General features: G+C 44.9%; 1 protein-coding gene across 1 annotated transcript; it reads right to left on the bottom strand.

Moving 5' to 3' along the window:
* Positions 1-861: 861 nt before the first annotated feature.
* LOC134347350 (craniofacial development protein 2-like) lies at positions 862-5,325 on the bottom strand (the record flags this gene model as incomplete). The annotated part of the gene is made up of 3 exons (XM_063049742.1): positions 5,308-5,325; positions 2,272-3,009; positions 862-1,758 (listed from the first exon to the last, which is right to left on the bottom strand). Coding segments are annotated over exons 1-3 (1,653 nt in total), but the record flags the coding sequence as incomplete, so codon positions are not given.
* Between the last annotated feature and the right edge of the window lie 9,736 nt (positions 5,326-15,061).

A 15,061-nucleotide genomic window follows, 5' to 3' on the forward strand; every position in this document is an offset into this window, starting at 1 on the left:
ACAGCACGCTTTCATTGCGCCTCGATGATGCACCTGACTTCAGCTGCACGGGCTCCTGTGGTGAGCTTGCTGCGCCAAGCTGGACGGTCGAGGGCAAGCGTCTCCCACGTGTTGATGTCGATACCCAGGCCCTTGAGGGACGCTTTCAGGCAGTCTTTGTAACATTTCTTCTGCCCCTCCGACTGAGCGCTTGCCCTGACACAGTTCTCCATACAGCAGCTGCTTAGGCAATCGGCTGTCTGGCATTCTGACCACATGTCCAGCCCACCTGGCTTGGGCTTTCAGCAGGAGGGTGTAGACGCTGCAGAGCCCAACTCGTTCCAGGATTTCAGCGTCGGGGACTTTGTCCTGCCACCTGATGTGGAGGAGTCTGCGGAGACAGCTCAGGTGAAAGTGGTTGAGCTGTTTGGCGTGTCTACTGTAGACAGTCCAGGTCTCGCTGGCGTAAAGGAGGGTGGTAAGGACCACTGCACAGTAGACCTTCAGCTTGGTGGTAAGGCTGAGTCCTCTCCGCTCCCAGACGTTCTCACGGAGTCTCCCAAAGGCGGCGCTGGCTTTGGCAATCCTGTTGTTGACCTCAGCGTCTATGTTCAATGTGCGAGAGAGTATGCTGCCCAGGTAGGTGAAGTTGTCGACTGCCTGGAGGTTCTGGCCCTTCACCATGATGCACGGCTTCTGGTATGGCTTTCCTGGGGCAGGCTGGTACATAACTTCGGTCTTTTTGATGCTGATAGTGAGACCGAAGTTGTTGCAGGCTTGTGAGAAGCAGTCCATTTCACGCTGCATCTCCTGCTCTGTGCTGGCGTTGAGTGCACAGTCATCAGCAAACAACAAGTCTCTGTTGACAGTCTCTCGCACCTTTGTAACTGCCTGCAGGCGCCTAAGGTTGAACAACCTGCCGTCAGTCCTGTATCTGATGTGGATTCCTTCTTCGTAGTTATGGAAGGCATCTGTCAGCATGGCAGAGAATACCATACTGAACAGAGTCGGGGCAAGAACGCAGCCTTGTTTGACGCCATTTGTCACTGGGAAGGCCTCCGACTCGTCGCCGTCATCCAGAACTTTCACCATCATACCGTCGTGGAACTGCCGGACAATTGTGATGAACTTGCTGGGGCAGCCAAACTTCTCCATGATCTTCCACAAGCCTTCTCTGCTGACCGTATTGAAAGTCTTGGTTAGATTGACAAAGGTCACGAAGAGGTCGCTGTGTTGCTCCTGGCATTTTTCCTGGAGTTGGCGCGCAGCAAAAATCATGTCCACGGTCCCACGTTCAGCACGGAAGCCGCACTGGCTTTCTGGGAGCAGACCTTGCTCAAGATGTTGGAGAAGGCGGTTGAGCAGGACGCGGGCCAGAATCTTCCCCGCAATGGACAAGAGGGAGATGCCTCGGTGGTTGTCCCGAGACTGGCGGTTGCCTTTCCTCTTGTAGATGTGGACTATGCTGGCATCTTTCAGCTGTTGCGGGACCTGTCCCTTTTTCCACATGGACTGGAAGAGTACAGTCAGCATTTGCATCATGACAGGGCCTCCTGCTTTGTATACCTCAGCAGGGATTGCATCGTGTCCTGGCGCTTTGCCACAGGAGAGTTGCTTCACTGCCTTCCTGACTTCATCTACTGTGGGGAGGGTGTCAAGGTTCTTGTTGATCTCTACCTGGGGCAGGCGGGCAATGGCCTCGTCATTGATGTCGGCAGGGCGGTTAAGGACGTTGTTAAAGTGCTCAGCCCACTGATCCAGAATCTGCTTTTTCTCTGTCAGCAGCTGCGTCTCATCTGCGTTGAGGAGGGGTGAGGAGCCGGAGGACTGGGGTCCGTATACAGCCTTAAATGCATCGTAGAAGCGCTTTATGTCGTGGCTGTCTGCATAGCCCTGGATTTCATCGGCCTTCTTGCTGAACCAGCTGTCCTGCATCTTGCGAAGTTTTTTCGGCACCTTTCTTCTTGCGTTGGTAAAGGCATCTTTCTTGGCTAGCGACGTGGGGTCATTCTGATGCGCTCTGTGATGTTGATGTTTCTCCATTAGTAGTGCCTGTATTTCTTCATCATTCTCATCGAACCAGTCTTGTTTTCTTCGGGTTGCTGGTCCGAGATGTTCGAGGGCGGTAGTGTAGACAGCGTCTCTGAAGGCCGTCCACTGTTCCTCAACGCTGGTCCCGTCTTCCTGTGGTGTGTCTGGCAGTCTGCCTTCAAGGTCATCGACGAATTCTTCTGCAACCCTGCTGCTTTTCAGCTTGGAGACATTCAACCTCTTTGCAGTCTTCTGCCTTTGGGGTCTTCTCATGGGCAGAATGCGAAGCCTGAACTTGGACACAATGAGGCGGTGGTCGGTCCAGCAGTCGGCACCACACATGGCTCTCGTCACTCTGACATCCATCCTGTCCCTCTTCCTGGTGATGATGTAGTCAATCAGATGCCAGTGCTTCGAGCGCGGGTGCATCCATGACGTCTTCTTACGGGTGGGTAGGCGGAACAGGGTGTTGGTGATGACAAGGTCGTGTGTGGCACATGTCTTGAGGAGCAGAAGGCCGTTGTTGTTACACTTGCCAGTGCCGTGTCTACCAATGATCCCTTCCCAGGTTTGGTAGTCTGTCCCTACTCTGGCATTGAAGTCCCCGAGAACGATGAGCTTCTCTGACTGTGGGATTGCTGAGATGAGGGCGTCGAGTTCTTCATAGAACTTGTCTTTAATGTCATCTGGGTTGGTCATGGTGGGAGCGTAGGCACTAATCAGCGTAGCACTCTGCTTGTTCGCAAGTGGGAGCTGAAGTGTCATCAGGCGGTCGTTGATGCTCTCTGGGTGCTTGGTGAGTTTACGGGCGAGGTTAGAATTGATGGCAAATCCCACGCCTTCTTCTCGTCGTTCAGCGCTGCTGCGACCGCTCCAGAAGAACGTGTATCCACCACTACGTTCTGTCAGCTGGCCCTTGTCTGCTAGGTGCGTTTTGCTGAGAGCTGCTATGTCCACGTTGTAGCGAGCTAGCTCTTTTGCAACCAGTGCAGTTCTTCTCTCTGGTCTGTCTGCCTTGATGTTATCTCACAGAGTTCTCACGTTCCATGTGCCGAGGTTGAGCACCATCACTTTCTTCCGTGTTTGGTTTGAAGTCATGACCTGCGCTTGACTTGGATTAAAGTGAGGGAGAATTGCGCAGGTCATCAGCATCACTCTCTCGTCCTGGCCTATCTGGACCCAGTGGCAAGACATAGTCGAGATGGCTGGAGATAGGTCAGGATGCAGTGGATGGCCAGCAGTGTTCTGTGTGTCTCACTGTGCCCTCTTAGCACTCCACAACACATTGCTGAGAATCGCCTTTCTGCCCGTTGAACCAGTGATGGTTTCTTCCACGCAGTCCGCCGAATCCAGGCTTCACACGCTAGGTAGATTGCTCGGTGTTGGGATTGCTCGTCGCGACCGCCGCCACCCGCCCCTGCCGCCTGGTACGGTCGGGAGCAGCTGCAGGACCCGGCGAAGGTGGAGCAGCTAGCGGGTGAAAACAAGTGAGGGGGTGAGTCATTACTATACCACTAGGTGATCATCCCAACGGCGGAGCAAGTGGAAGAGGAGACATCTCCCAACGGCTGCAAAGGCGGATGAGGATGTCCAACAATGGGTAAGGAGGCTTGCGAGCACGCCACAAGAACTGCCGTAGACCCACAACACTCAGGGCTTGTCTACCTAGCATTTAGACTTTTAGAGATCCTTTGACAAGGTGCCACACATGAGGCTGCTTACCAGGTTAAGGGCCCATGCCATTACAGGAAAGTTACTGGCATTTTTAGAGCATTGGCTGATTGGTGGGAGGTGGAACAAAAGGATCCTTTTCTGGTTGGATGCCAGTGGCTAGTGGTGTTCCACAGGGGTCGGTGTTGGGATTGCTTCTTTTTATGCCATGTATATCAATGATTTAGAAGATGGAATAGATGGTTTTGTTGCCAGGTGTGCAAATGATACGAAGGCTGGTAGTGTTGAGGAAGTAGGTAGGCTGCAGAAGGACTTAGACAGATTAGGAGAATGGGCAAGAAAGTGGCAAATGAAATATAATGTTGGAAAATGCATGCCTATGCACTTTGGTAGAAGAAATAAATGTGCAGGCTATTTTCTAAATGGGAAGTGTACTGTATAACCATATAACTATATAACAACCACAGCATGGAAACAGGCCATCTTGGCCCTTCTAGTCCATGTTGAACTCTTACTCTCACCTAGTCTCACCGACCTGCACTCAGCCCATAACCCTCCATTCCTTTCCTGTCCATATATCTATCCAGTTTAACTTTAAACGACAACATCGAACCTGCCTCAACCACTTCTGCTGGAAGCTCATTCCACACACCCACCATTCTCTGAGTAAAGAAGTTCCCCCTCATGTTACCCCTAAACATTTGCCCTTTAACTCTCAACTCATGTCCTCTTGTTTGAATCTCCCCCACTCTCAATGGAAAAAGCCTATCCACGTCAACTCTATCTATCCCTCTCATAATCTTAAATACCTCTATCTAGTCTCCCCTCAATCTTCTACGTTCCAAAAAATAAAGACCTAACTTGTTCAACCTTTCTCTGTAACTTAGGTGATGAAACCCAGTAACATTCTAGTAAACCTTCTCTGCACTCTCTCTATTTTGTTGACATCTTTCTGATAATTTGGTGACCAAAACTGTACACAATACTCCAAATTTGGCCTCACCAATGCCTTGTACAATTTCAACATTACGTCCCAACTCCCATACTCAATGCTCTGATTTATAAAGGCCATCATACCAAAAGCTTTCTTCACCACCCTATCCACATGAGATTCCATCTTCCTGCACAATTATTCCTAGATCCCTCTGTTCTACTGCATTCTTCAATGCCCTACTATTTACCATGTATGTCCTATTTTGAGTAGTCCTACCAAAGTGTAGCACCTCACATTTATCAGCATTAAACTCCATCTGCCATCTATCAGCCCACTCTTCTAACTGGCTTAAATCTCTCTGCAAGCTTTGAAAACCTACTTCATTATCCACATCTCCACCTATCTTAGTATCATCTGCATACTTACTCATCCAATTTATCACCCCATCATCCAGATTATTATTGTATATTACTGTATAGCTACTGTATAATATGGGACTACATTATGTTGTAGGGACACATCGTTGCATGCGCTATTCGTCATGGATTGATCTGTATATGTGTGTTCTGTTCGGTTTCAGTCAGTAAAGAACCCTGTTAACTTAGCTCCCGTCTCCAGCGTTTTCATTTATAGCTTTGTTGTGTAACCCGGCCACAGACACAACAAATTGGCGATGAGGTTGATGGACCTACATCATGTCGTAACGCCATGTTTTAATGGATAACGACACTTGGAAGAGAAGCACAAGTCACGAGCCAAAGCAGAGCGAGGCCACGAGTCCAAAAGCAAAGGGAAGCACAGCCACAGGTCGGGAACGTTGGGAGACCAAGGGACACAGTCGGAGCCGCAGCACATCCGGGCGAGACCACAGCCGGCGCTGACCCCAAGGACTGAGGGTCTGCCTGCCCCAGAATGGAGATAAAAAGAAGCGACACACACATCTAGATGGAGTGCGCTCGTGGTGCTAGCAAAAGGTCACATGAGTCAAAAAAAAGGGAGAACGGGGCTAAATTAACATAACAAAGATGGCGATGATTGAAACCATTACAGCATTTGATAGTAGCATTGTAGACTGGGCAACTTACATTGAAAGAGTGAAGTTATATTGTGATGCTAATGATTTTAGTGATGAAAAGAAAGCCAGCATCTTACTTATTATGGGAGTAAAAACATACGGCCTGTTACAGAGCTTGTTAACCCCTGAAAGGCCAGCTGATAAAACGTTCAAGCAAAAAGTAGACACTCTCCAACAGCATTTAAACCCCAAACCGCTGGTCATTGCTGAAAGATTTAAATTTCACAATCGGAATCAGAGCAAAAATGAAAGCATTTCTGAATATTGTGCTGAATTGCGCAAATTATCAGAACATTGTCAATTTGGAGCTGGTTTATTGGACACACTGAGGAGCAGGTTAGTGAGTGGCATGCACTGTGAAACCACACAGAAGAAGCTCCTAGGTGAAGAAGACCTTACATTAGAGAAGGTGCTGAACATTGCAATATCAACAGAAACAGCAGCACGAGGTGCTTTAGAGATACAGCAAAAATCTCTGGAATATGCTACGAATAAAATGTCACTGAGTAGAAATGAAGGAAAGAAATGTTACCGCTGTGGGAACATGTCATATGACCCTGATGACTGTTGGTTTAAAGACAAAGAATGCAGAAACTGTGGCAAACAGGGCCACCCTGGCAGAGTATGCAAAGTTAGTAAACAGCAGAAAAAGAACAAAGTACAGAGAAACAGGAAACCCCAGAAAGGAAAACACAACAATGTACACAAAATGGAAGAAAGCAGTTCTGATGAGAATGACTCAGATGAAAGTGAATTGTCTTGTCCAAAATTTCACAGTGTGAAAAAGACAGATGATCGAAACGTAATAAGGATCACTCCACAAGTGGTAGGCGTGAGACTGAAAATGGAGTTGGACACAGGCTCAGCTTTAACAGTGATCTCTGTACATGATTTCAAACGACTGTTTTCTCACATACCTCTGAAACAAACTAAACTACTGCTAAAGACTTACACAGGACAGAAAGTGCATCCCAAAGGTAAGATTAAAGTGACAGTGACCTACAGGGACAAAACACAGCAGCTGAACCTCTATGTACTGAAAAATGGAGGACCACCATCACTGGGACATGAATGGCTCGGGAAAATCCAGTTGGATTGGCACACCATCAAGGTACTAGATGTGTCAACAAAGGAGGGCAGCTCGGCAGGGAAGTTGTCCACAGCTCTCCTCTCACCCATTGTCGACTGTTACAATGGCAAGGAGGAGCTAGACAGCATTGACGATGAGGACGAACGCAATATTCGTGGCCGCGACTCGGATGAAGATTTGGGGGATGCAAGGGAGACAGATATTGCCAATAAGCAGCATGATGAAGACTAACTGGAAGTAAAAGAGCAGATGTACCAGGAGAAATTGACATCTCTCAAAAGACAGCTACAGCAGTTACAGGAAGGCACTTTGCAGGAGTATCAGAAAAGGATGAAGAAACTAGATCAACAATACCAGGAAAGGATATGAAATGCAGAGCTTTTTCTGCAACTGGAGACAGAACAAGTGGAAAGGAATTATATTCAAGAGAAGAAAGCAGCAGTGAAGGAATTTGAAGATAAAAAGATTGAGTTAGAAGAAAAGAAAAAGATGATTGAGAATGAGAGGCTAACAATGGAGCTCACAGGAGATTCTATGGAGGTAAAGCCAATAATGACTAGGAAACTATGGAGGAGACCTAATAACCCTGTTCCAATTACAGACAAAACACAAAAACATGCACCTGCACAGTTAAATTCCTTGTTAACAGATGAATAGATAATGGAAGATCTGCAAACTCTCAATAAGCTTAAATCTCTGAAAAGACCAGCATCTCCATCTTCTCCTGAACAATTTCTTTGGGAAAGATCCATGAAAATTGGTCATCCCTTAAAAGTTCTTGGACAAAATCAATTCCATTCAAACAGAACAGCTTTCGCACCAGGTAAATCTTGAACCAATCTTTTCCTCCATTGAGAATCATACACTTAATCCTTTGCAGGAAAGTTTCTTCAGCACATACATATTTTGAATCCTCAGCCAATGTGTCTTGTTTTGCAAAGAAGTTGGGAAACAGCATCAAAACAGAGGCGAATTCTGGCAACAAACTGTAAGGTTTCTATCGTTGTATTTTCACACTTGTGCTGAATGTGCATCTGAAGGAATTCTCCCTCTTCAGCCAGGTAAGCAATCTTTTCTTGCACTGTGCACAACTGGGATTTTTCAAACATAGAACCCTCCAAACAATTCAGAAACAGTGCATAGAGTTCAGTCTCATTTTCTTGACCAGGAATTGTTTTTTTGAACTTCAGACAGATAGCACTGCAGGTAATCCTTAATATCAGCAAAGCTGTACTTTAACAGCAGCTTAAGGACAATGGAACGAACAACGGGATTTCGATCAACTGCTTCATCAAACGGTGAAAGATTACTGGTAAAGTACTGATCTTTCTGTGAGCCGTTGGATTGCCCCAACGTTTGAATAACTAGCAGAGACAGCAGATTACCAAATACTTCTTTTGTAGGTGGCAAGTCATCTTTGAAACAGACCATGGAAACCAAAGCTACGAGAAATACATCACACCTCTTGCAAAATATGACTAATATTGCTACAGCTTCACTTATTTCTTCTGTTACTGCTGGCACATAATCATCATCTGGAGAAGTACCGCACAGTGGCAGAGTCCCCCCCCCACCCCCCACCAGAGACTTGAGTTATAAATGGATCTTACACCAAAAGTAAAGAAAAAGGCTTGTTATAATTTGATGGTATTACATTACTTTGTTATAATTTGATATTATTAAGTTACTAAGTAAACAATTGGTAGGCATTTGTATGTTAAGGGTAAACATATTTGTTTAGCGTAGTACCCCAGTTTAAAAAAAAACAGCTGATATGCTATTAAAATAAAAGGGGAGGAGTGAACTGTATAGCTACTATATAATATGGGACTACTTTATGTTGTAGGGACATGTCGTTGCATGCGCTATTAGGCACGTATTGATCTGTACTTGTGTGTTCAGTTCAGTTTCAGTCAGTAAAGAACTCTGTTAACTTAGCTCCTGTCTCCAGCGTTTTTATTTATAGCTTTGTTGTGTAACCCGGCCACATACACAACAGATAGAAAATCCAAAAACCTGAGATGGAAAGGGACTTGGGCGTCCCTGTGCAGAACAGCCTAAAGGTTAACATGTAGGTAGAGTTGGTGGTGAGGAAGGCAAATACATTGTTAGCATTCATTTCAAGAGGTCTAGAATACAAGAGCTTGGATGTGATGCTGAGGCTTTATAAGGCACACCTTGAATATTGTGAACAGTTTTGGGCTCCTTTTGTAAGAAAAGGTGTGATGGCATTAGAGAGCATTTAAATGAAGTTCACAAGGATGATAAAACGCAAACATGAGGAAATCTGCAGATGCTGGAATTTCAAGCAACACACATAAAAAATGCTAGTGAACGCAGCAGGCCAGGCAGCATCTATAGGAAGAGGTACAGTCGACATTTCGGGCCGAGACCCTTTGTCAGGGCACTGTCAGGACACTTGTCAGGACCTGACGAAGGGTCTCGGCCCGAAACGTTGACAGTGCCTCTTCCTATAGATGCTGCCTGGCCTGCTGCATTCACCAGCATTTTTTGTGTGTGTTGCTCACAAGGATGATTCCCGGAATGAAAGGGCTATCATATGAGGAACGTTTGATAGTTCTGGGTCTGTACTCGCTGGAATTTAGAAGGATGGGAGAGGGGTGGAATCTCATTGAAACCTTTCAAATATTGAAATGCCTAGACATGGTAGATTTCTTAAGGATATTTTCCATGTCAGGGGAGCCTAGGGCAAGAGGGCACAGCCTCAGGATAGAGGGCTATCCATATAAAACAGAGATGCAGAGAACTTTCTATAGCCAAAGGGTGGTGAACTTGAGGAATTTATTACCACAGGCAGTTGCGGAGGCTAGGTCATTGGGTGTATTTAAGGCAGAGCTCGATAGGTTCTTCATTAGACATGGCATCAAAGGTTATGGAGAGAAGGCTGGGGTGTAGGGCTGAGGAGGGGGACAGAAATCGATCAGCCATGACTGAATGGTGGAGCAGACTTGATGGGCCAAATGGCCTAATTTGCTCCTATGTCTTATGGTCTTATGGTCATTGCAACACCATGCCATACATGAGCGGCTTCACTAAAGAAAACTAAGCACACACGCATCCCAGGTCCTGTTTTTCTTCAATAGTTCAATAGTTCCATTTATACAACTAAAAATGTTAGAACCCAAAGCCCCCCCCCACTCACTCCTTTCATGCACAAGCAGCAGCAGAGCATCAATCCTTCCCCTCCTCCACTTACCTCAGAAAAAAAAATCAGCAACGTTCACCCACCAAGCAAGCAATAGCAAAGCCCCCGAGAAAGACCAAGATCTATAGCACAACAAAAACTACTCGTTCACCGGACAATTCAACATACCACAGGCCATCTCTCTCCCTAATAAAGGGGCAGAGAGGTGTCACACGGTGAGAGGGGAGACTAACAAGACAAGAAAAAAACACTCGCAGATTTACAATATTAAAGTCACTTTTTTCCCCCAAGTTCTCCAGCCTGAGAAAAAGGCAACAAACTCTCCCCCACCAACTAGAGAAAGAGATTAGATTTGATTAGTTTCTGTAGTTACGAAACATAGAAATTTCCATTTCTTATTCACTGTATTCAACTTAATAATTGCTGTTTTGTACACTAATCTATTAATGCCATTCAAACTATGTATTTAGAAACAAAAGATTTTCGGAAGAGCTTGGTGCAAGGAGTTTAATTTAATAACTTAGATCATTTCAAGCAAACTTGTGGATTTATATTTTGATAAACATCCTTTTGAGCGATCATTAATTTTATTCAAGCAATTCTAATCCAGACAAAACCTGACTGAGGTAAGCCAATCAAATGCACCAGAGTTTAGAACAAGTTCAGGCCAAATAGAAAATGTTCAAGTCAGGTTCTGTGGTATTGATCATATACTAAGGAAGGAGAGTCTTAATCTTAATTTAGGATGTTGTCTTATAACAAAGAAACTGCTACATGGAGCTAATTTTCATTATTTATTTCTGGTCCTAACAGTTCGTATTGATTTCAGATTATTACTGAATGACATTAATTCCAGGAGGTCTGGTAGAACCCGTGCATTTCTATCTATTGTTGATCAGTCAGCTGTTCCTTTTCTATTTCAGTTGACTTATGGTGCTGTGGATATGTGTCTAATCCTTGATGGTGAGGCAGTAGAGTGGAGAGTGTATGTGTCTGATTATAGTTTTCTTTGACATTCAAGCAATGGGATCAGATTTGCATGAGACTAAGTTTTCTAAATACACTCTGGCAGATTTATTTTTCTCTGAAAACGCATCTCTTTACACTTGCACTTAATGACGATTCTTGACTTTACTCACTTTGCTTGCAGTGTTCCAGAATACTCCTTTCAGAAAGTACTTTGGAAATGTTGTTCTTGACTAAGCACAGGCAAGATATGTTCAGTAAAAAAATGAAACGTGATTTTTAATTAAAATCCCTATGATGCATTCATAAAATTGCAGCAGATATTTAGGAAAAAAGCACAGAGATAATGCATGAGAATCAAAATGTGGAAGGTTGCAGAGATGAGCTTCCCCGTAGAGGGTTGACTGAAAAACTTGCAGAAAATGTAGCTGCCTGGGTGTGTGGTAAATTCCTTTCACGGACAACGAAGAATCTGCTGGAGGAACTCAACAGGTCCAACAGTATCTACAGGTGGAAAGAAATTGTTTATGTCTTTGGTCAAAGTCATGTATCAGGATCCAAAATTTTGCAGTCCCTTGTGTTTCCCTCTCCTGGACACACTGGAGGAAGAAAAGGAACAGTAGCCCCATGTGAAAGTGGCTAGTTTCCAACTAATTATCATAATGTATCTGAGTAATTTTATTGAGACACATGGACTCTATCAAGGAGAAATGGACATGGAGAATACTTAAGCAATCTTACAATCAAAGAACAATATTCTGATTGAACACTCAGTTGGAGAGAAAATTCTTTATTTCTGCATCATTCGAAATACTACCAAGAGGCAATAGTAACACACATAAAAAATGCTGGTGAACGCAGCAGGCCAGGCAGCATCTACAGGAAGAAGTACAGTCAACGTTTCGGACCGAGACCCTACATCAGGACTAACTGAAAGAAGAGATAGTAAGAGATTTGTAAGTGGGAGGGGGAGGGGGAGATCCATAATGATAAGAGAAGACAGGAGGGGGAGGCATGGAGCCAAGAGCTGGAAAGTTGATTGGCAAAAGGGATACAAGGCTGGAGAAGGGGGAGGATCATGGGAGGAAGGCCTGTAAGCGAACAAGTGCTACACATGCCCTTACACTTCCTCCCTCACCACCATTCAGGGCCCCAGACAGTCCCTCCAGGTGAGGCGACACTTCACCTGTGAGTCGGCTGGGGTGATATACTGCATCCGGTGCTCCCGATGCAACCTTCTATATATTGGCGAGACCCGACGCAGACTGGAAGACCGCTTTACTGAACACCTACGCTCTGTCCGCCAGAGAAAGCAGGATCTCCCAGTGGCCACACATTTTAATTCTACATCCCAATCCCATTCTGATATGTCAATCCATGGCCTCCTCTACTGTCAAAATGAAGCCACACTCATGTTGGAGGAACAACACCTTATATTCTGTCTGGGTAGCCTCCAACCTGATGGCATGAACATCGACTTCTCTAACTTCCGTTAATGCCCCTCCTCCCATTCTCACCCCATCCCTTATTTATTTATTTATTTACTTACTTACTTACTTACTTACTTACTTTCCCCTTTTTTTCTGTCTTTTTTCTCCCTCTGTCCCTCTCACTATAACTCCTTGCCCATCCTCTGGGCTCCCCCACCCTTTCTTTCTCCCTCGGCCTCCCGTCCCATGATCTTCTCCCTTCTCCAGCCTTGTATCCCTTTTGCCAATCAACTTTCCAGCTTTTGGCTCCATGCCTCCCCCTCCTGTCTTCTCCTATCATTTTGGATCTCCCCCTCCCCCTCCCACTTTCAAATCTCTTACTATCTCTTCTTTCAGTTAGTCCTGACGAAGGGTCTCGGCCCGAAACGTCGACTGTACCTCTTCCTATAGATGCTGCCTGGCCTGCTGCGTCCACCAGCATTTTTTATGTATGTTGCTTGAATTTCCAGCATCTGCAGATTTCCTCATGTTTGCATTTTTAAAGAGGCAATAGTATTTAACCAGGCAAAATGTAGATTCAGGATTCAAGATTCTAGTATATTTACTATCAAAGAATGTATAAATTATACAACCTTGAGATTTTCTTGCTCACAGGTAGCCACAAAGCCAAGAAACCTGAAAGAACCCAATTAAAGCAAAAAAAATAAAAGACCAACACTCAATTCATAAGAGAAGGAAAAAAATTCTAATCACGCAAACAATTGAAGCAAACAACAACATTCCCAACCAAAATTGAGTCCTCAGATCTGAACCCCAGAACAATTCAGAGTAGGCCCAAAGCCTCGCTTATCAGTTCATCATATTAGCAGGAGTGGATCGCAGCAGCCAGGGCTGTTTTCATAGCCCCAGCGACATGGAGAGAGGAGTGGACATCACAGAGAGCAAGCAAAATCTGCTGTCATCCCAAATCTCAACACCCAGTCTTTTCAATCTATTATTATTCAGCCAATATATATTGACCTAACAACAGACAGCGAAAGGCTCCGGCACCCTGAAGAGAGGAATGAATGTCGCTGAGAGTGAGTGAAATCAGCTCTCACCTCGGATCTGGTCTGACAGTGAATTGTATCTCACAATGGGACCCAGCTGTAGCAAAAGGCTCCAGGCCTGCACCATAACATACCGCCAGCGACTCATTCCAGGCCCAGATTTTGTCACTCAGCCCAAAGCCACTCGCAAACTCTTCAAATCAGCTCGGCACCCAGAGCGATGCAACCTTGCACCCGAGCCAGTTGTACAGGCATCAAAATCAAATCTCCTCTGCCCTGGCCCTGACTTCTCCTGTCAGCACCAAAAGCAATCTTACCTTGTTCCTGGGCCAGTCATATGGACATTGGAACTCCATCTGCAGCACACTTTATCAGATCCCCCGAACTCGCCTAGTTATCATTCACCCATTCACTGTTTGCAGAACACTAATTACCTCAGAAGCAGTATTTTAGTGATGTTTTCTTATCTTTTTAATTACTAGAAAGCAGTCACACACGTTGGGTAGTGCCATCTTAACCGGAGGACCATTTTCCCATTACAGAATTCAAGAGAACCAGGAACAAGCTAAATCCAAGGAAGAACAGAATTATCATTCAGGACAAAAGCTGATGGAACAAGGAGTTATCAAAGCATTTCCCTTTTTATCCACATGTAATTCCTAGCACAGATAGGAAAGTTGAGCTAAAGTTCATATTTTACTGTTCCATGTGATAAACTTCATTTTATTGAAAAGAGATAATGGTCTGCAAGCTACACAATGAGGAGCCTCCTTTTCTCTGATGCCTTTTGCTATCTCCAGTGTGATCTGTGTTTGTCTTATTCTCGTATTCTGCTTTGTATTGTAGGATTTGTATGGTGACTTTGTATCGTGAGATTGCATCAGAAGATGTAGAATCTTTGAGGGTAGAGTTTAGAAAATGCAAGGGTTCAAAGATCCTGATGGGAGTGACAGTACATACAGGGCTTTGAACAATGGCCAAGATATGGGGTACAAATTACATTAGGAGATAGAAAAGGCTTATCAAAAAGGCAATATAAGGAAGGTCAGGGTAGATTTTAATATGCGGGTTAATTGGGAAAATTAGGTTGGTGATAGATCCCAGGAGTAAGAATTTGTAGAATGCCTATGAGATGGCTTCTTAGAGCATCCGGTGGTTGACCCCACAAGAAATAATACAAATCTGGATTGGGTATTGTGTAATAAACCAGAACTGATTAGGGAGCTTAAGGTAAAGGAGCCCTGAGGAGATAGTAATCATAATGTGGTAGAAGTCATCCTGTAGTTTTAGAGGAGAAGCTAAAATTGCATGTATGGTTATCTCTGTTGAGTAAGGGTAATGGCGGGGCATGAGCAGGAGTTGGCCAAAATTGATTAGAAAGGGATACTAGCAGGGATGACACTACAGCAGCAATGGCTGGAGTTTCTGGGACAAATTTGGAAGACACACGATAGACTCATCCCAAAGAAGATGAAACATTTTAAAGGGAGGATGATTCAACTGTGGGTGAGAACTCAAGTCAAAGACAGTATAAAAGCAAAAGAGAGGGCATACAATATAGTGGGAAACTAGAAGATTGGGAAGCTTTTGTAAACCAACAGAAGACAACTAAAAAAGCAATAGAAACATAGAAACACTACAGCACAATACAGGCACTTCAGCCCACAAAA

Source organism: Mobula hypostoma, chromosome 5 (genome assembly GCF_963921235.1).
Source record: "Mobula hypostoma chromosome 5, sMobHyp1.1, whole genome shotgun sequence".
In the NCBI taxonomy this organism is placed as follows: Eukaryota; Metazoa; Chordata; class Chondrichthyes; order Myliobatiformes; family Myliobatidae; genus Mobula; species Mobula hypostoma.